Below are 21,322 nucleotides of genomic sequence, written 5' to 3'. Positions count from 1 at the left end.
GTGGAGCTCCGGGAGGTTCCTCCGGCCGTAACTCACTGGGAGGGGCGGCTTTCGTTAAAAGGGATCGATGGAACACAGGATGTATTTTAAACGTGTCAGGCAGCTTCAGTCGGTACGCCATGGGATTGATTTGAGTTTCTATTTCGAAAGGACCCACCCTCTTGTCTTGTAATTTTCTACATTTGCCCGGCATCTGGAGGAAGCGGGTGGACAGCCATACCTGGTCTCCCGGTTGAAGGGGGGGGCCCTCCTTCCTGTGCAGGTCAGCAACTCGCTTGTACTCCGTTTTGGCTTCGTTTAACTGCTGTTTCAGTGTCTGTTGCGCCGCTTGCAATTCCTTAAGGAAGTTCTCAGCTGCCGGTACCAGCATTCCTTCTGAGCTGCTTGGAAAGACTTTAGGATGGAATCCATAATTAGCGAAGAACGGGGTTTGTTGAGTGCTGGAGTGCAGAGAATTGTTGTAGGCGAACTCTGCAAAATGCAAATATGATACCCAGTCAGTCTGTTGATAGGACACATAACTTTGTAAATATCTTTCCAAAATGGCGTTCAAGCGTTCCGTCTGCCCATCTGTCTGGGGGTGATGGGCGGAGGAGAGTTTTAATTCCGTCTGCAACTGTTTCCACATTGCTCTCCAAAATTTGGCTGTGAACTGAGTTCCTCGGTCTGAGACTACGCTGTTTGGCAATCCATGCAGCCGGTAGACTTCTTTTATGAATAACTTGGCCGTTTCTTTAGCCTCTAAGGCGTGCCATTTTGGTAAGTAGATCCACCACTACTAAGATGGCTGTCATTCCTTGGGACTTGGGTAGATCAGTTATAAAATCCATGGAGAGGTCCTTCCAGGGTTCGTGTGGGACAGGCAACGGTTGTAACAGTCCTGCTGGTGTCCCTGTTTGTGTTTTTGTCCGCAGACAGACAGAGCAGGACTTTACATAACTCTCAATATCCCGACGCATTTTAGGCCACCAGAAGTCCTTGGCCACGTTCTGAATGGTCTTGTAAATACCAAAGTGTCCCGCTGTGATGGAATCATGACACTGGCGTAGGATTCTGAGCCTTAATTCCCCTTCTGGCACATATCTGGCGGTTTTGAACCATAACAGTCCATTTCTCCAGTGAAAGGTTACTTCTGAGTCTTGATCTTGTCCCGTCTCCTGCTGATATTTTAGCATGTCTGCATCTTCTTGTTGTGCCTTTTTGAGTTCCTCTTCCCATGAAGGCTGGCATACTCCCAACGTTAATTTCTCTGGCGGGATTACGTACTGAGGCTGGTCCTCGGATTCACTTTCTTTGTATTGTGGCTGTCTGGATAAGGCATCCGCTCTCTGGTTTTTGGCTTGGGCATGGTAAGTAATCTGGAAGTTAAACCTAGTGAAGAACTGGGACCATCTTATCTGTCTCTGGTTCAGCTTTCTGGCGGTTTGGAGGCTTTCAAGATTCTTGTGGTCGGAGCGCACTTCAATTCGATGAGAGGTCCCCTCTAGGTATTGTCTCCAGTTTTCAAAAGAGTCCTTGATGGCCAGCAGCTCCTTCTCCCAAACTGTGTAGTTCTTCTCTGCAGGCTTTAACTTCCGAGAGAAGTACGCACAGGGGTGCAGCTCCTTCCCTTCTTGGTCTAATTGTAGCAGGACCCCCCCGATGGCAAAATCTGAAGCATCTGCTTCCACTACGAAAGAGCGGTTCGGATCAGCAAAGCGCAGAATCGGCTCAGTAGCAAACCTTCTCTTCAGCTCCTCAAAGGCCTCGGTGGCGTTCTCTGTCCATTGAAACTTCTTCTTCCCCCTTAAACAGTCAGTCAGAGGAGCTGTTAATTTGGAAAACCCTGGAATGAACTTTCTGTAATAATTGGCAAACCCCAAAAACCGTTGTACATCCTTTTTGGTGACAGGTTGGCCCCAGTCCAATATGCAGCTTACTTTCCCTGGGTCCATCTCCACGCCTTCCGCTGAGATTCGATATCCAAGGAAGTCTAGAGACTTGAGGTCAAATCCACATTTCTCTAACTTAGCATACAGGTGATTTTCTCTCAGTCTCTTCAACACCGTCTTCACATGCTGGTCGTGGTCTTCCTGGTTCTTTGAGAACACCAGGATATCATCTAAGTAACAGATTACATACGTGTCCAACAAGTCTCTAAACACGTCGTTCATGAATTTTTGAAAAATTCCTGGACTTCCACAAAGCCCGAACGGCATGACCAGGTATTCATACTGTCCGTAAGCGGTCAAGAATCCTGTTTTCCATTCATCTCCCTCCTTCATTCTGATCAGATTGTACGCTCCTCTCAAATCCAACTTCGTGAAGATTTTTGCAGAGCGCAGTCGGTCCAGCAACTCTGAGATCAGGGGCAGCGGGTAGCTGTTGGGGATGGTGATCTGGTTCAATGCACGATAGTCGTTACAGGGTCTGAGTTCCCCCCCCTTCTTTTTCACAAACAATAGTGGCGCTCCAGCAGGGGATTGTGAGGGGCGTATGAATCCTCGCCTCAGGTTTTTATCCAGGAATTCCTTCAGGGCCTCCCTCTCATTCTCTGTGAGAGAGTAGATTCTCCCTGATGGGATGCTGGCTCCTGGCACTAGGTCAATCGCACAGTCGTAAGGGCGGTGGGGGGGGTAAAGTCTCTGCCTCTTTTTCATCAAACACATCTTTGAATTCTTCATACTTTGGCGGCAGGGTCACTTGCTCGATCTCTTGCACTGCCCCCGCTAGGGTGTTCTTGATTCCTTCAGGTTGACAGTTCTCCTGGCAATACTGTGAGGTGAACCACACCACCGCCTCCTTCCAACTTATTTTGGGTTCATGCTTTGCTAGCCAGGGCATTCCCAGAATCACCTCAAAGTTCGAGAGATCTGACACGTATAGCGAAATGAACTCTTCGTGCCCAGGGATTTGAAGTTTCACTTCCTCCGTGGCTTGTGTCACCCCTCCTGACTTCAGGGGTCTCCCATCGATAGTCTCCACAGCTAGGGGAGCGTCCAGTTTCCACCGGGAAATTCCATGCTTGACTAACTTTGCATCAATAAAATTTGTGGAGGCTCCACTGTCAATTAAGGCAGTGGAATTAAACACCACTCCTCTGGAAGTTGTAATCCGAATAGGCAAGACCAACACCCCCTTTGAGGGAGGTTGGATCGTTGGGGGGCCTTTATACAACGCTGCCCCCAGTCCACCGGCCTGCACGTGGACTGGGTGTTCTAGTTTCCTGACGGCTCAGCTTTCCCCCCTTTCAGTCCACAGTCTCTGGCCACATGGCCCGGCTTTGAACAATAAAAGCATAAACGTTCCCGTCGTCGTCTTTCCTTTTCTTCTTCCGACAGTCTTGGCCTAGCCCCTCCCTGTCCCTCAGTTGCATTACCTGCCATCCCTGCAGTGGGAAGGGTCTTGTTGCAGGATGCCGAGGCTGAGTATCTCGGGACCTCCTGCTTCCTTTCCAGGCGCCTTCCTTCCATCCGGTGATCTATCTGTAGGCATAGCCGGATGAGCCCTGGTAGGTCAGCAGGGGGGGAGGTCCTGGCCAACTCATCCAGGATTTCAGCATTTAATCCACTCCGGTACATAAACATCAGGGCGGCGTCATTGTAACCAGTTTCCTGGGACAGAATTTTAAAAGCGTTAGTGTACTCGGAAACAGTCCCTTTAGCTTGCTTCGGAGCGCCTAGTTGCCGCGCTACTGTTTCAGCCCTTTGCAGGTCTTGAAACATCTCGGTCATCTCCTGTATAAATCCTCTGTACCTTCCTAAGACAGTATCCTTTCTCACGAGATACGGAGTCACCCATTTTGCAGCTTCTCCCTCCAGGAGGCTAATCACGAAAGCTACTTTAGCCCCATCGTCTGGAAATTCCGTGTGCCTGACATCCAGATATAACTCACATTGAGCCACGAAGGTTGCCAACTGATCACTTTGTCCCGCGTATTTTGGGGGCAATCCAATGGGAACCTTTACTACGGCAGCTGGAGGGGCTGTTCGCATCTGGTCTATCGTGGCCTTCAAGGTTTGATTATCCGTCTTCAGCGCCTTGACTGCTGCTAGCAGGGCTTGAACATCCATCTGCAAATCAGCTACCTTAGTCCTCAAGAGTTCCACTTCTTCCGTCTCAGAAGTGGGGTTCGTCCCCCCCGCTGCTCCCTTTGACATCTTGTCCCAGTCAAGTGAAGAGAGCGTTGAGGGTGATTTAGGTGGCTCTGTCAAGCTGTCAGGCCCAGGATGTGACTCAGGAACCAGACCAACGGCTGTAGTTAATTCGTGTTTTATTAGGGTAATGTCCAAACAAAGACTGCGTTTTCTCATGAGGCAATACAGGGATACAGGTCCTGCGGCATTGGGAGAAAGTTGACAGAGCAAGGGACTTCTTCCCGCCTGTTCTTTAAGAAGGGGCCAAACGGGCGCGCAATCTTTCGCTCCTCCTTAACTGCCCCTCAGGTACTGCCCCCCTTCCCCCCCTTCTCTCCTGTCTTTTCAGCTGTCTGCGTGTGCGCGGTGAGGGGGGAAGCATGTTTCCGATTCCAGGATGGGGGATAGGGGAGGGGCTGATGGTAAACTGCCTCCCCGCTTTTCGGCTGTGAGCAGCCCTCCCTCTTTCCCCTCTTGCTCTGAGCCTGAAAGAGGGGGAGGCGTGAGAATGTCCAGGGAGGGCTCAGGCTCCCCGTTGCTAAGCGACCTTATCACTGGCAGTTCCTCTGTTTCGTCTTCGCTCCAAAGGGGGGAAGTTCCTCCCCCTTCCCTCTGCCATCCATCCGAATACTCTTCTCCCAACTCTCCGGGATCCAGCTCCCCGGGATTGGGACCCCAGCTCTGCCTTCCGACAGTAAGCACCTTGAAAGCAATGCAGTGATTACTAGGAGCCAACACGGATTTATGAAAAACAAATCCTGCCAAACTAATCTTATCTCATTTTTTGATCGGGTAACCTCCCTTGTAGACTGTGGGAATACTGTGGACATAATATATCTCGACTGCAGCAAAGCTTTTGACAAAGTGCCCCATGATATTCTGATTAGCAAGCTAGCTCAATGTGGGCTGGATGGAACAACTATCAGATGGATCCACAGCTGGCTCCAGAATTGTACTCAAAGAGTGCTTATCAATGGTTCCTTCTCAAACTGGGTGGAAGTAACAAGTGGGGTACCAGAGGGCTCGGTCCTGGGCCCAGTGCTCTTCAACATATTTATTAGCAACTTGGATGAGGAGGTACAGAGCATGCATATCAAATTTGCCAATGATACAAAATTGGGGGGCATAGCTAATACCATGGAAGACAGAAATAAAATTCAAAGGGACTTTGATAGGCTGGAGCATTGGGCTGAAAACAACAGAATGAAATTCAACAGGGATAAATGCTAAGTTCTACACTTAGGAAAAAGAAACCAAATGCACATTTATAAGATGGGGGATACTTGGATCAGCAGTATGACATGTGAGAAGGATCTTGGAATTGTCGTTGATCACAAGCTGAATATGAGCCAACAGTGTGATGTGGCTGCAAAAAAAGCAAATGCTATATTAGGCTGCATTAACAGAAGTAACGTTTCCAAATCGCGTGAAGTATTAGTTCCCCTCTATTCAGCACTGGTTATTCCTCATCTTCAATACTGCGTCCAATTCTGGTCTCCACACTTCAAGAAGGATGCAGACAAACTGGAACAGGTTCAGAGCAGGGCAACAAGGATGATCAGGGGACTAGAAACCAAGCCCTATGAGGACAGGCTGAAAGAACTGGGCATGTTTAGCCTGGAGAAGAGAAGACTGAGCGGAGATATGATGGCACTCTTCAAGTACTTGAAAGATTGTCACATAGAGGAGGGCCTGGATCTCTTCTCTGTCATCCCAGAGTGCAGGACACGGAATAATGGGCTCAAGTTGCAGGAAGCCAGATTTTGACTGGACATCAGGAAAAGCTTCCTAACTGTTAGAGCCATACGACAATGGAACCAATTACCTAGAGAGGTAGTGGGCTCTCCAACACTGGAGGCATTCAGGAGGCAGCTGGACAGCCATCTGTCGGGAATGCTTTGATTTGGATTCCTGCATTGAGCAGGGGGTTGGACTTGATGGCCTTATAGGCCCCTTCCAACTCTACTATTCTATGATTCTATGTTGCAATTAAAGCAGTTGGGGGGCTGAGTTTGTGCATGTTTTTCCCCTCACTATGTGGTTTGTGACGATGATGTGATATATTTGCACCTTGCTTTTCTTTCAGTGTACTCCCTCCCCTTTTATCTTTGCAACAACCCAGTGAGGTAGGTTAGGCTGAGAGTTGGTTCTGTCACCAATGTTGTGAGGCTGCACATACTTCTCTGTTGTTGTCATCAGGGATACAAAATAACTCTTCATATTGGTAATATATATACCTAAGCAGCAGTTCTTGCCAGTAGATTTTTAGGGCTAGGGTGAGGCTGGGAATGTAGGGCCCCAGGAAATCCTGTTGGCACCCCTACATGCAGATTCTCCATATGCGCTTTATGTGGTGGTTGTAGCCATTAGTGAATGAGGCCAAATTACATGTAAAATTTATCACATAGCTTGCCCTTGAGTGCAAGTCTTTTCTTGCCAGTGCAGAGCACCCAGTCAGAACCCTGGGTGCGTGGGGAGTAGGTTTTAATACTTTGCCCCCCCCACACACACACACACTATGGCCCCAATCTGGACTGGGAGTCACACACTTCTAATTTTGATTGGGGGGTAGGGGGGACCTCTCATTTGAGCACTTTAAAAATTCTTACCGCACTATAGAAAAGCAAAGTCTGCTGGTAACCAAATATCTCCGGGTCTGGGCCAAAATTGTAACTAATTGCTGAATATCTTGAAGCACAGGTTAGGCAAGCTCTTAACTCGCTATTTTCCAGAGTGGATGTTGTGATTCTTGAGAGATGTTAGGATACATGGATTGCCAGTAGGGTGGCAATGCAATCTACTTTACAGAGAACAGTTCTCTATCTGAAGATGTCCTCTGTTTGAAGAACTGTCCAGTTTAAAGATACAGAGAACCCTAAGAAGCTTGAGTGGGAGGGGCCTTGACGCTGGCCATTAAGAGTGAGCAGCACCTGGATAGCAGAGTGAGCAGGCACACAGGTCTGCTTCCGCAGTTTTCACTGCTGTGGTGAGATGTGTTGCATTTCCATTTAAATTATGGTAATTACTTCTTAGTTTGCATCTGCACATATAAATAAGCATATGAATTAATATATGCAAACCTTATGCAAATCTGTGCCCTGTTTGTCTTCTTTTTTTGGTGGTGTGTTTCCTTGTTTTTGGCGATGCTTTGTCGCCACCCTAATTGCAAACCCCCTGCAGCACTGTAAGGCTGGCTGAAAAGAGGAGAAATGTGTAAGAAAATAAGGAGGCCTCTGTGACATCCTAGGTAGCTGGGGAAAATGCACCGCAAAATATGATGCTAAAGTGAAGGGAGAATGGAGAAGAGTGCCAGTATTTTTAGTATTATTTACTAGGGCTGTCACCTTCTTAACTGGTCAGGAGTTTAAACTGATCAATCAATCCACCCTGTATAAATTGGCACATGACTACATCAATAGTTTTGCTTTAAAACACACACTTTCTTTGTGTTTAGATGCTGGGCGTGTATGTCAGAGGCACAGCAGACACCGCCATCTTCGAAGAGGCATTCTCTCCTTTGTGTGAAGGAGGAATACATTTTTCAAGATGGTGCCTGGCATCAGATCTTTTACTTTTTTAAAAAGTATTGCCTTATAAATGGGGGAGGGTATCTTATTAATCTGACTGATGAAAGGCCACCGCTGCATTATTTATTTTAATCAATGTGGCAGGATTAATTTTGCACTGTAACTCTTCTCTGAATCCTAGGCTTCTCACAAATGGTTTCTCACAAATAGCTGGCTCCTGTTAGGCTGGTTTTCTCTCTCCCCCCCCCCCACAACCTGCACTCACCCCTAGCGAGGCTCTCACCTTCATGTCACAGGTTTCTTGCCTCTGGATTCTTCTATATAACCCCCAGCTTTGTTGGTTCTCCTTATTTCATCCTGACTTATTTTTTTTAAAAGCTGTTCCAGTTAAAAGGGGGTCATTTCCGGGAAGGCAGGGTCTTACTGAACTCCTCCTGGTTCCAGACATCAGAACACAAGAACAGCCTGCTGAATCAGGCCAGTGGCCCATCTAGTCGAGCATCCTTTTCTCACAGTGGCCAACCAAGGTGGCAACTGGTTTTCAGAGGCATACTGCTTCCGACAGTAGAGGCAGAGCATAGCCATTGCGGCTAGAAGCCATTGATAAAGTCACCCTCCATGAATTTGTCTAATCCTCTTTTAAAACCATCCAAGTTGGTGGCCACCACTGCCTCATGTTAAACATTCCATAGTTTAACTATGCGCTGTGTATGTGCATTTTGTACTGAATGAATCCAAAATGCAGCGGAGCACTAACCACCTCCGATGTCAGCCAAAATAGTACCTGCCGTTACAGGTTCTGTTGTAGTTTTCATGTGTCGTTTTCACTTGTGAACAAATTTGTTTTCTGGCCATTGCTGCACAGATGGCGAATTCAGTTGGGTTCCAGGATGAGTGGGTGCCCAACAGCTGCTGCCATTGCATTATGACTAGAGTTGTGAAAAATGATGAGCTACCATTTCCCCACCCCAGCAGGGAGGGCTCTTATGCCTTTAACGGCTGTGCAACAGAAGGAAAATCAAAACATGCAGCATTTCCTGGCATGTCAATGAAATTATGGGAAGTATCAGCTTTTGAATTTGGCCTCACATGTAACTGTTAAGGCACAAGAACTCCTGTCAGGGGGAAAGTGGCAAAATCTAATCGTCTGACTGTGCCTTGAGTCTTCTGTGACCCTTAAAAATGGCTTCTCCCTCTCTCTCCAAACCCTAAAGGGCAGTTATAGAGGAAGGGCTGAGCAGCTTTCCCCTTTTCTTCTGTCTACAGGCTGCCTCAGGAAAGTTCACTCCTTTGGACCAGTGGCTATATTTTGATGCTTATGAATGCCTGCCTGAAGAGGAACACATTTTGCAGCTGACTGAAGAAGACTGTGCTCCAGTGAGTGACAAATTCTACAGTTAGTGCTCTTCCAATACAGATAGGATAAGATCGCAGTTCTTTCTATAGTTCTTCCAAGTGTGTGTATACACCCCCTTCCTCCTGTTGATATATCTTTACTGTAGATTTACTACACCTCTGCACTGTCCTGCAATGGATTATCCTTATCAGTCTCTATAGCAGGCATGGGAACTCCTGGCCTTTCAGATCTTGCTAGATTCCAGCTCCCATCATCCCCAACCATTGGCCATGCTGGCTGGGGCCTGATGGGAGCTAGAACTCAACAACTTCTGGGGAGACCACAGGTTCTCATCCCTTCAATATAGATGCTGTCTCTCTTGCTTTCCCCTCGTCCCCTCTCTCCTTCTAGATTGAACACCCATAGAGAACCCAAGTTCTGAATCTGTTCGAACAGGTGCAGGGCTATCCTACAGGAGATGTATCTCTGTTCCCTGTTGAATCTCTAATGTCTGTCATCTCTCCCCTTTGATAGCGTGGCAGCCGCTATGATGGGCAGATTGCCATCTTTGGGGCTGACTTCCAGGAACGGCTTGGGAAGCAGAAATACTTTCTGGTGAGTAAGGCAGGCTGGATGTGGCAGTCGTGATGATTCCAATGAAGCCAAGTTCTTCCCTCACGATACATAGAGAATGTATGGAACTCCCTGCCACAAGATCTCTCAGCATAATCTACATTGAAGAGGTATTGCTGAAATAAAATGGGGGAAAGAACCACGCATGCCATCTTGAGGTAATTAGAGGAAAGGTGAGATATCAACAGAATAAAGTTTTTAAAATCTGAAACTGTTCCAAATGACCCTTCTGGGCCTCACAGTTAAAACTGCAGTTGGATTAGATAATTTGCTTTGCTGATCAGGGGACAGTTTGGGTGCTTCCAGACTGGGGTGTAATATTGCAAATGGGTTGTTGGCAACAAGTTTTTCTAACATATCAGATTTTCTGCAGAAAGGGTACATCTGGATTAAAGGGGGGGGGAATACAGGCTGGCATTCTGATTCCAACAGATTTGTGTGGCTGTTGCAAAACACTTGCATGCATGAAGGGCACTGATCCCCCAGTTTAACCCATCTGGAAGCACCCTTTGTTAACATAGGAATTGAAAAGTCAAAAGCATAGGTTGACTTTTTCACTTAACTATAGTGCTTATTTTTCCAGTGCTTTACAGTAGAGGGAGTGTCGACTGCTTTAGTTTGAGGGATGGCACTAAAAGAAGAAGAATGTTTTTAATATGATGAGTAACTGACCTAGATCTGTTCTGCAGCTGTTACTGGACTTTCTTTGTAAACATAACATTTGCTAGCACAACTGCTGATGTAGGGCTCTGGAAGGACTTCATCCCAATCAGCACAGTAAAGTTTAAAAGGGGATTCTAGGTTTTTGGTGGTTGTTTTTTATTACCAATATAACATTGGTGTGATGTAAACAATTATAGCAGTGATCACTAAGGTTTATATCCAGGGATATCACCAGGAAAATTTGGCATGTCTCAGCTCAAGAAAAGAAAAAAAGAGAGTGATGGTGGGTTCACACCTTTGTGGCTTGGAGGAATATTTGAAAGTAGGCAGGCAGGATCTGTAAAAGACTCCTGTGTTTTTAGAAGGCGGATCTTCTCCAACCTGCATGTCTTTTTCTACCTAAAATATTGGGGATAAGAATAATCAGTGCAAATTCCCCGTATTTATACAATAAAATGTGCATAACAGCTGGCACTGCTGATTTGTATGCTTTTACTATCCAACTGGAGTCTTCTGGATACAGAATTTGGAAATTCTGCTGCAGATAAAACCGTACTTTGTTATATCTAATCAGTGTACAAACTCTAATTTGATAAAAATTCTCAGTACTTTTCTACCCAGTGCCTGGATAACCTTCCCTAAAGTTTCATAACACATTTGCTATTAGGCCATATATGATCTATACTTGTGAAATAAATCTGTGTTCTGATTCTTCTTTTGGAAAACAGTGGAATTAGGTTCCCCTCCCACCCCGCAAGTTCATCTGTACATCCCATGTATTGCAAAACCATTCTAGAGTCAAACTTCTCTTTGGTTCACTTTTGTAAATGTGAGAGCATGGTGAGGTCACTAATAGATATCAGGCAGTGTGTTGCTGAGTCATTTATTGGTAATCCTGGACTGCACAACAGTTTCAAAAAGAGTTGGTAGATAGTTGATTTATAAGATAAAAGAGGGTTGGGTTGATGTTACATCCTGGTTTTACTCCTTTTTCTTGTTTGAAGGCCTGGTATTGTTCTGTATGTGTTCCAGAATTGGCACATGGATCTTATGAGGTTATGGATTTTCCTTCCAGTTCTTGTTTTGCAGCAAAATTAAGAGTTAGTATAGAGTGTGAGATGGAGTCAAAATGTATTTCAAAGTCAGATATTTTCCTTTGTTTCTACATGTTTTGGTTAATGTAATATGAAATGTGGCCAGAAGTCCACTTTCCACAAAGGGAGCTAGTTCAGTTTGTCATTTCTTATAATGTCAGCATCCCCCCTCTGGAACTGCATTGTTACTGTTGAGGATTCTAAAAAAGTTCTCCGGTGTTGTTTCTAATGCCTATACCAGCTTCTGTAATTATAATGCATTCTCTGTGTGGAGTGCAGGCATTCCATCTGTCTTTGGGCTTCTTTGAACATAAGGTTTCCTCCAAGTGAATAATATACAGTCATTTAGAAAACATTATGTCAGAACTGAAAACCAACATTGGATTTCTAGGGGAAAGGCTATCAAAATCTCTTATTTGTTTGTTTATTTATTAAATTGATATCCTGCCCTTTCTCCCAGAAGTCCACAGTGGCAATTTCGTGAAAAATCTGTATGTATTTTGAAGCTGTGAATAACTGAGGGTGCTTCCAGACTATTTTTGTGCAGGATTCAATCACATACCAGCAAATTCAGGTTGGGCAATTACAGTTGATTGGGAGGTTTGCACAACAAACTTACTTCCCTAAAAGATTTGACTTTTTGCGATATGGGAAGTGACAGGAAAATGCAGTGGAAAGAGTGATAATACTTACTTTGACACATCATCAGCTAACCTCCCTGCAAACAAATCAGAATGAATGCTCATTAAATAGCTAACATTATCTAATCTTCCTGCAAACAAATCAGGATGGGTGCTCAATAAACATGTCATCTTGATTCCTACATGTTCTTCCTCCATGGAAATCAGTCAAACAGCATTCACATGGAACAAAACTTTTACCATGAACCAGCCACATACAACTTAGAGAGGCATCTCCTTGTGACCCTTGCCCTACCTCCTTAGGGTGTCTGAGATCATCCTGGCTCAAGGCTACATTCAAAATGCCATGAGATTTCAACCAATCTTCTTACAACTTCTTCAGGTGGGAGCTGGTGCCATTGGCTGTGAGCTCCTCAAGAATTTTGCAATGATTGGCTTGGCTGCTAGCAAGGGAGGGAGCATCACTGTGACGGACATGGACACCATTGAACATTCCAACCTCAACAGGCAGTTCCTCTTTCGACCATGGGATGTGTGTGTAAGTCTTGCAGAGATGATAGTGTGAAAGAGGCTGGGGTGTGCGTAGAGGGGAAGACAGTTTGCCTAGGAATGAATCTCAATTCAGGACAGAATATTAACAAACCTATTCATGATATTGAAGAGGATACTGTAAGTTCTGGCTTGGCTCCCCACTTGGTGCCCTGGCCAATGAACCTGGCAATAACCAAAGAGACTGTTTTTTCTATCCCAGATCCACCTAATAACAATCCCTTCATTCCTGTAGAAGCAGAAGTCAGAAGTGGCAGCAACTGCCATAAAACTCATGAATCCCACCATCAATGTGACAGCAGAACAGAATCGGGTTGGGCCAGATACGGAGAACTTCTATGGGGATGGCTTCTTCCTTGGCCTGGATGGTGTAGTCAGTGCCCTGGACAGTCTGCAAGCCAGTGAGTGTTTCATGCAGAATACCCACGGCTCTCCCATTATATTGTACCCACAGGCCCAGGTCCTTGCAACAAGCAGGACATGCTCAGAATGAATTGTGTCAAGCAGGCTTCTTTGCAAGAGCTCATTTAATATGAATAATACCTACTTAGCATTTATATAGCACTTTCAAGTATTCAAAGCACCTCACAGACATGATATGGTTGCAATGCTTGATCATAACAGCCCTGACAGGTATGCCAGTATTAATTAACTATTTAGTTCGTTCGTTCGTTCGTTCGTCAGTCAGTTCATTAGTTTGTTGTTGTTGTTGTAAGTAATTTATCTTTATCCCCATATTGGAAATGAAAGACTGAGGCTAAGAGAGAGAGGTTTTCTTAAGGCCATGCAGTGAGTTCACTCATGGCAGAGGTGAGATTTAAATCAGAAACCCGGATTCACAGTGCAATCATTTGCATGTTTACTCAGAGGTAAGCTCCATTGAGTTCAATGGGCCTTACTAGGGAAGCATGTATAGGACTGCAACCGTAGCTTCTATTCCACACCACAATTTCCGTATTCTCAAACTGGGGGGAAAAGCAATGTACACAAATTCTAATACTATCAGCTTTCACAGTGTTTTTTTTTAGCACAAACACAGTATGGCACAGACGGAATGAGAGGATGCTGCAAGGAAAGACAACATACGTGCAGGGCAGACGCACATGAGCTGACACCATGATAAGGGCAAGGACAGGGAATTTTATAGGAAGGCACAGAAGACACCCAACCTTTGGTCTCTTGATCACTTTGCCCATGCGCACTCCAGCTAACAAATCATTAACACAAAATACTACACATATTTTTCAAGCTTTTTCTTACAAAATGGTGGAGAGAAAATAAGCTTTTTAAAAAGGAACAGATGTGGAGAGGTTGACAGGAGCATTGGGGAATGGCCTCTTACCTGGATCCAAGCTTGATGGATGTGCTGGTGCTTCTTACATGAAAGGCTGATCCATTCCTGGAGGGAGGTATCACACAGGTCTAAATTGTGTATTTTGCTGATAGATATTAAAGGCAGAAGTGTGTGTATGGGATGGAAAACATAGGAAGCTGCTTTATACTGAAGCTATGAACACACTAGTCACCAACAGCAAAGCATTTCTATTAGCCACACTGGAGGGGGAACGGGTTGATCTGCCGATCAGTTGTAAAATCTCTTTGGAGCTGAATTTTTTTAAAAGCACTCAAGCTGCTCCCACCAGGTTTTACAGTGAAAAGGGGTGGGATTTGATTAATGTCATGTACCCCCATTTTCATATGAGAGAGGTGGAGATGCACTAGAACTGGCAGAACAGTGAGTGTGTTTCTACCCTGAGTCAGACTGTTGCCCCCCACCCCCCCAGCTCTACATTGTCTCCACTGACTGGCAATGGCGCTTAGTGGTTGGTTTAAGCGAGAGGCTTTTGTCCAGCAAAATTTGGAGAGTCCAGGGATTAAACATGGGTCTTTTTGCATGCAAAGCGTGTGCTCTGTGACTGAGGTATAGGGGAGTGTGTAAGACGGATAGCTAAGAAAGGGCTGCTTCAAGAAGCTAGAAGGCCTGCATAAAGAGTGCTGCACCCACTTCTTGCTGAGATTGCCAAAGGCATCCCGGACCATGTCCAGAGTCCAGAGTCTGTGCAGTGTCTTGCAGCTGCAGGCCCATAGAATTCACCCAGTGTAGAGAAACAGAAGGGCAGTCTTGTTATGCAGATCCCCACATGGCTGTGCGAACACACACACTTACCCCCGCTAGCCTTAAGCAAGCTATGGTCTCTCAGTTTCACCTCCCTCCTCTGTACTGTAATAATACTGGCCTACCATACAGGCTGTTGTAAGGATGATTGAAAACACTGCATGGTCTTTGAATGCTTAGGAAGCAGTGCTAAAAAAAACTACCAAGCATTACTATCATTAATGACTAGCCATTGTACGCTATAGAGGCACGTCACAGACAATCTAACACACTCTGAGCGAGCCTCTGAACCTGCATCATCTCCTGTTTTGCACATCTATTAAAGATGGAGGCTTTGTGTGTGCTGTGGAGGAGGAGAAGGCTGGAAGGCATCCCACAGTAAAGGAGCTGCTGGTCCATGCAGACAAGGCAGTTTGTCGAGCTAAGCTGAAATTTCTCGGAAGACATTTTTTGGAGAAAAGTACAGAGGTTTTTCTTTTTCTCGACCCCCACTCCGATTAGTAGAAGCCCGCTTTGCAGGATTTTCTCCAACTGTCCTCCACCATTCTTGTGTGTGTCAGCTGCCATTTCACATGCCCCCCCCCCAACATAGTACCCTAGAACAACACTAGGTCTGGGGCATTGCTTGAGGATGAAAAACAGTAGCCAGGCTGCCAACACAGTTGCTGCTGCTGCTGCTGCTGCTGTCATAAAAGAAACAAACAAACCGTTCGTAATTATGCAAAGAAGCTGTACTGCTGCTAGTGGTGAGCGTCACCCCCCCCCCAAACTTAGGAGAATTTCTCAGGAGAATTTCAGTGAAATGGTTGTTACCCACCCACCCTCCTTATACAATTTCTCTGCCTACAAATAGGGTGGAGACTTTTGAGATGTCATTTGCGCACAGGTCCACACTGTTTTCAGTGGCCATTCTTCCACCCGCTCCCAATTCCCCCTTTCCACACATGCCAGCTTACTGGGCATTGGACTGGGAGGATATGGTCCAGTCTGCTTCTGTACCGAGCCTTCCCTTCACCAGCAGCATCCTAGACGGAAATGGTTTTGGAAGGCCAGAAGGCCGGAACTGTCACTCTCCCTTTGCCCTCTTGCCGGAGCAATTTCTGGTGTGTGTTTGAAGGTAGGAAATCACAAAGGGAACAGAGCCTCTTATACCTCCTCTGTGTTCACCCTCTTTCCCTTCTGCAGGAGAATACGTGTGCAAAAGGTGTGTGCAGTACCTCAAGCCTCTGCTGGATTCCGGAACGGAAGGCACCATGGGGCACGCGGAGGTCATTGTGCCCTTTCTGACAGAGCCCTACGGCCCAGCTCAGGATGCGGAAGAGACAGAGTACCCTCTCTGCACTCTGCGCCATTTCCCCAGCACCATCCAGCACACGCTACAGGTAGCGGGGAGAGGGTGCGTGTGTCTCCCCCCCCCGGTATTCTCCCCCCCCCCCGTTAGGGATCAGCTCTGCAGTGTCTGCTATCAAGGACCCCTCTCCTGCCTTTCTCTCCAGTTGGTCCATCCCTAAAGAGGGAAAACTCTCAGCTGCCAAGTCGTGCTCCTCTTAGCTCCTTGCCTGGCCCCCTTGGTTTCATTTACTCTTTCCAGGCAGCTGCATGAGGGCCAGGGTTGTCAACAGTGTTGACGGCAGGATATGGGGTCCAGCTGTTTCACCCATAAGCCAGGCCAAAATCCGTCGACCTGCTCAGAGCTTCAGCTGCTGCTTCTCTTGCTGTGGCAGGGGGTAGGCAGGCCTCTTTTTATCTTGCACAGTCCTGGTGCCTGTCCAGGCCTCTGCTTCCTCCATCCGACAGAGGAGGAGATGATGATTGGGACGCTGTCCGGCTGGGCCCATTGAGTAGGGTCAGGCAGGACGCCAGGGTGCAGCAGAAGTAATGGTTTGGCTTTAGGGAACGTCATCAGAGGGCCCAGACTGTGCCCTCAGCTAGACCCAAAGAACAACTGGAAACAAGAGACACTTTGAGGTGGCAATCCAGTGCCCGCTTACTTGAGAGCAAGACCCCCTTGACTACATGCACAGGATTGCCCTTTGTGTAAAAGATCTTGTAAGGCAGGGTTGGGGAGTCCTTTGGCCCTGGGGCCTAATGCAGCCCTCCAGGCCTCGCTGTCTGGCCCTCAGGACTTTTCGCAGGCCATACTCCCTTAGAGCAAGGCCACACCTCTCCCTGGCCTTGCTCTGTGCCCTCCTCAAGTGCTTTTGCATGGCTGGAATGTGTTCTTTAACTGTGACAAAGCTTTTTGCTTGCCAGGATGGAGAGAGAGACACATGTGTGCAAATAGAAACCTCTGATGCTTACAAGGCTGACATCTGTCACCCACCCACTTTTCCCTTTGGCCACACCCAATTTTGCATCTGGTAGCCCCGCCCACCACCAGCATGCAGCCAAAGAGGGAATGTGACCCTTGGTGTGAAAAAAGGTTCCCCATCCCTGTTCTAAGGGCTCCCAAGTAACCGCTGGCAAACTTCCTTCTCATTCCATCTCTCTCTGTTGCAGTGGGCCCGAAATCAGTTTGAGGGTCTTTTCAAGACAACAGCAGAAAGTGTCAATACATTCCTGAAGTGAGTATGGGGCAGGATCTTGACTGAGGTGGGGTAGTCAATAAAAGGGAGGGGGGAAGCAGTGAGTAGGCAATATAGGAAATAAGGAGTTGAGTCCTCTGGGTGGGGTAGAGGAAAGCTTGCTACATATTCATTTCCATCTCTGAGCTGTAGCAGGAACTACCACATCTGGGATGGAAAGTGGAATTGCTTGGAGGCAGGTTCCACTCCTAGCTGCATGGGCATAATATGGCTCGTTACGTGTTCAGTGTAAAAAAGTGGAGGGAATAGAGATCTGCAGCCCTTTAAAGGACAGGTTGATCATTATAATGAGCCCCATGATGGCCACAGGGGAAAGTACCCTCTTCCTGGCTATGTAATTTTAGGGTACTATACCAGTGTGGGGCAATGGCTAAACTATCAGACTTGGACTGGGAAGATTTCAGCTCCACTGTGAAATCCGTTGGGCAACCGTAGTGGGCCAGTCCCTGTCTCTCAGCCTAATCTGTGAGAGGTAGATGTGTGTGTGTATGTGTGTAAGCTGCTCCTTGGAGGATAAACATGCTGAGAACTGTTTCCCTCCCTCTGCTCCCTGCCACTGCCCTCTGCCTTGTTTGATGCCAAAAAGCACTTGATTGCTTGTGGCGGGAAGCCATAGAGATGAGGTTCTTGGGGAGGAACCTAAACCTACATACCTGGGGTCGTATTCAACTAAGACCTACTCAGAGTAGACCCATTGATATTTATAATTAAATTTAGCTGTGTCTTTAACTTCAGTGGGTTTACTCTGGGTAGGACTAGTGTTGAACACCACCCCTGCACTGAATTTCTGATACATCTTGAGGAACAAACAGGAGAGCTTTTATTGTGGTTGCCCCAAGACTATGGAACTAACCACCGGGTGGGACCCAATTGTGCCTGTCTCCTGATTTGTCCCTTCCCACCCAATAAGAAATGTAAAGCCAATTTGTAAGGGTTAGCTTTTGAAGGATAGGCTGATAATACAGATCTCACTCTGCTTAGGAATGTATCATTATAACAAATTGGTCTACGATTTGGATTGTTAGATGTGGTGCTGTGCTCATGGCCTGCTTGTCGGTTTCCAATAGATACCTGGTTGGCCACTATGGGAACAGGATGCTGGACTAGATGGGCCTCTGGTCTGATCCAGCAAGGCTCTTCTTATGTCTTAAACAATTTGTTTCATTGATAGCTACCTCAGGCATTTGGAGAGGCAGCACAGAGATTTCTAAGCATGGAATTGATTCAAACTGCCTGTTAAGAAGAATTAGAACCTTAGAGTTCTCTCCAAAGTTTATTTCAAACAAGGTACATTGTTATCCACAGGGATCCCAGCTTCCTAGAGATCCAGGAAATGAAGGCTTTGGAGATGCTGGAGTTAGTGCAAACCAGCTTTCAGGGGAAGCCACACAAGTGGGAGGACTGTGTGGTCTGGGCCCGGAGACTTTGGGAGCGCCTTTTCTCCCATGATATCCAGCAGCTGTTGCACAACTTCCCACCTGAACACGTGAGACATAACTATAATCTTCTTCTGTATGGAGCCTGCCTTGTTCCCAAGCCATTTCCTGGCTCCTTGTCTGCTGCCTTTCTCAGCACTCATTTGCCTTTCTCTGTTACAATCACTCAGCACTGGCTCTGAGAGTTGCAATCCACATGACTGGAACCAAAGACTTTGTTGGCAGCTGCTTAATGTGATATATTAAGACCAAATGGTGGTCTTCCCACTGCCCATCTTTCAGTGAAACAGGCACTTTGTTGGTGTTGCCTGCCTTCCGCCCACTTACAGCATTATGCCTCCTAACTCACTCCAGACTGGCTGGTTCTACTCTGTAGGAGCTACTTACTCACCCTTAGCCTTAACCCCAGTAGTTCTCACCCCTAGGTGGAATCGCAGAACCATTAATGTGATATGGCTCACATAAATAATCTCTTGCAGCAGCTTTAGTTGCACAAAGAACCAGCTGTTTATAGATTTTTGGCCATGCAGCAAAGCATGATAAAATGGCTGTGGCTGGGCTGGTCCAAGATGTTTTGCTGCATGAGGCAAAGGACAAGATGGCACCTCTTGAGCAGAAACTGACTGAATTGGCATTTGAATCTCGTTTCAATACTGGCAATGGGATAGTGTCCTCCACTGCACCTGAGGGCAGCAGGGTAGTTTAGTGTGTGTTTGAAAGGACTGTGGCACACATAGCTTTGAACTCCAAGAAAGAATAATGACTCAGAAGAAACATCTGGGGGGGGGGGTCAAGGTGATTGGCTTCTTCTGCCTAATGCTAGGGATGGCTGTGGGTCACAGGCAAACAGTGTGGTCCAGGACATGTGCGGGCCAAGTCCAAAAACAGCAACTGATAGTCCAGAGGACAAAAGGCAGGCAACATGGTCAAGGACAGGCTAATTATCAGGTTTGGCAATGGCAAGGCAGTCTGTGTAACTTCTCAGACGACAAGTTGCAAAGCCTAATACAGTTATCTAAGGCCAGAAGTGCCCCCATTCGCTCTCCAGGTCAGCTGATGCCTCTGAAATGACTAGTTGTAGTCTTTTTACCTGATGCTGTGGAGCAGCAAAGCTGAGGCTGGCTATTCCTTCCACCTGCAAGTTGTTCCAGTGGTGCAGTGAGCAAAGTCCTTAGGTCTTGTTGCTGTCATCCTCAATTTGAGCCCCTGGCAGCTAGAAACAACCAACTCTGTACTACGTTGGAGGTGTACTACTGAGGAAGAAGTGGCCACAACTTCACATTATGTGGCTCTGCAATTCTACAACTGCTATTAAGATGAATATAACCAGAAAATAAAATGATGCAGGAGGGGAATTGTCACAGCAATGGGAAAACCCATTCTACACACAAGAACAGATGTGAGTAGAGTCACTCATCCTTAGTTCTTCCTGTTTCCCCACTGGTTTGAGCACACAGACCTTTGATAATGCCATTGCCCCAGCAGTCAAGTCCCATGGCGCTCCAACTGGAGTAAAATTCCTTTTCGTTTTCTCTCTCTGTGTCCTTATTAATGACACTGCCGTGGGTTCTAGAGTACATCGTCTGGGCACTGAGTCAGTTGCTGCCCTCCCTATGGCACTTCCTTTGGCCCTTACACAGAACATAGGTTGGTGATTGGCCTCCTCGCAGTCCCAGTAACTAGCAGCAATAGTCCATGATGATTGGCTGTAATAATTTTAGGAACTTAAGGGACATATGAAGCAGCCTTACACTGAGTCCATCTAGCTCAGTATTGTCTACACTGACTGGCAGCAGAGCAGCTCTCCAGATGCTCTACCACTGAGACACAGACCTTCCTCAATTTTGTGGAAGACCATTATATTTTGCCACCGGCATCTTGGAGGGGCGGAATTAAATAGTTTGGAATATGAGAGAGCCAATGCTAGCTAGCATTCACAAAGGTCTTAGTACCTATGTCTGAACTCTGGAAAATCTGCTACATGCACGTTCACATGTTTCTCCTTGGCCCTTGACTTGTTCACTCTTCCCTGGCTACTCACACACACTCTCTCTTTTTCTCTCTCACTGCCTCCCCCCCCCCCCCCGGTTCCTAACATTTCAGCCTGCAGAGACTATTGGCCCCCTTCCAGCCCTTGGCCAGAGGAGTTTCCTTCCTTGAACTTTTCCCCCCCATCCAATTCTGCTTCCTGACTGATCCCATCTGTCTTTGTCCCCAGGAGACAAGCTCTGGACTTCCTTTCTGGTCAGGGCCCAAGCGATGCCCACGGCAGCTGAATTTTGACTGTAGTAATGTAAGTGGGGAGCTCAGCTTGGGAAGTGGGGGTTCTAGGATGGGACAGAGATTGCACCCTCAATAAGGAATATCTGGGAGAGGTCAGGACATTGACTCATCTAGGTTTACCACTTCCTAGCCTTAATGTTAAACAAAGAGACAAATGTAACTTCGCAAAAAAAAAGAAAAAGCAATGGATAGAAACTAGTGCCTGCTTTTATCATTGTTGCCTGGAGCAGGTGGAAACCCCCCCTCCCAGCTTTCCAATTTGTTTATTGTGGAAAGTAGCACAAATGTGTTCCAAAACACCCTAATTGATGGGTGAGAGGTTGGCTCTGATTTGCTCATTTGAT

General features: G+C 46.6%; 1 protein-coding gene across 4 annotated transcripts in view; it reads left to right on the top strand.

The window, feature by feature from the left end:
* The window catches only part of UBA7 (ubiquitin like modifier activating enzyme 7), a 71,151-nt gene that overhangs the window by 30,048 nt on the left and 19,781 nt on the right, over positions 1-21,322 (top strand). For all 4 annotated transcript variants that reach the window (XM_061617726.1, XM_061617724.1, XM_061617727.1 and 1 more), the window contains 8 exons: positions 8,909-9,019; positions 9,513-9,593; positions 12,392-12,547; positions 12,794-12,959; positions 15,860-16,056; positions 17,174-17,238; positions 18,565-18,745; positions 20,914-20,988. In XM_061617726.1, the coding sequence (XP_061473710.1) occupies positions 8,909-9,019; positions 9,513-9,593; positions 12,392-12,547; positions 12,794-12,959; positions 15,860-16,056; positions 17,174-17,238; positions 18,565-18,745; positions 20,914-20,988 (1,032 nt within the window). The remainder of the gene's footprint in view (positions 1-8,908; positions 9,020-9,512; positions 9,594-12,391; positions 12,548-12,793; positions 12,960-15,859; positions 16,057-17,173; positions 17,239-18,564; positions 18,746-20,913; positions 20,989-21,322) is intronic.

Source organism: Rhineura floridana, chromosome 3 (assembly GCF_030035675.1).
Source record: "Rhineura floridana isolate rRhiFlo1 chromosome 3, rRhiFlo1.hap2, whole genome shotgun sequence".
Classification (NCBI taxonomy): Eukaryota; Metazoa; Chordata; class Lepidosauria; order Squamata; family Rhineuridae; genus Rhineura; species Rhineura floridana.
The sequence above is the reverse complement of the archived record's forward strand: the minus strand, read 5'-3'. Positions and strand labels throughout refer to the sequence as shown.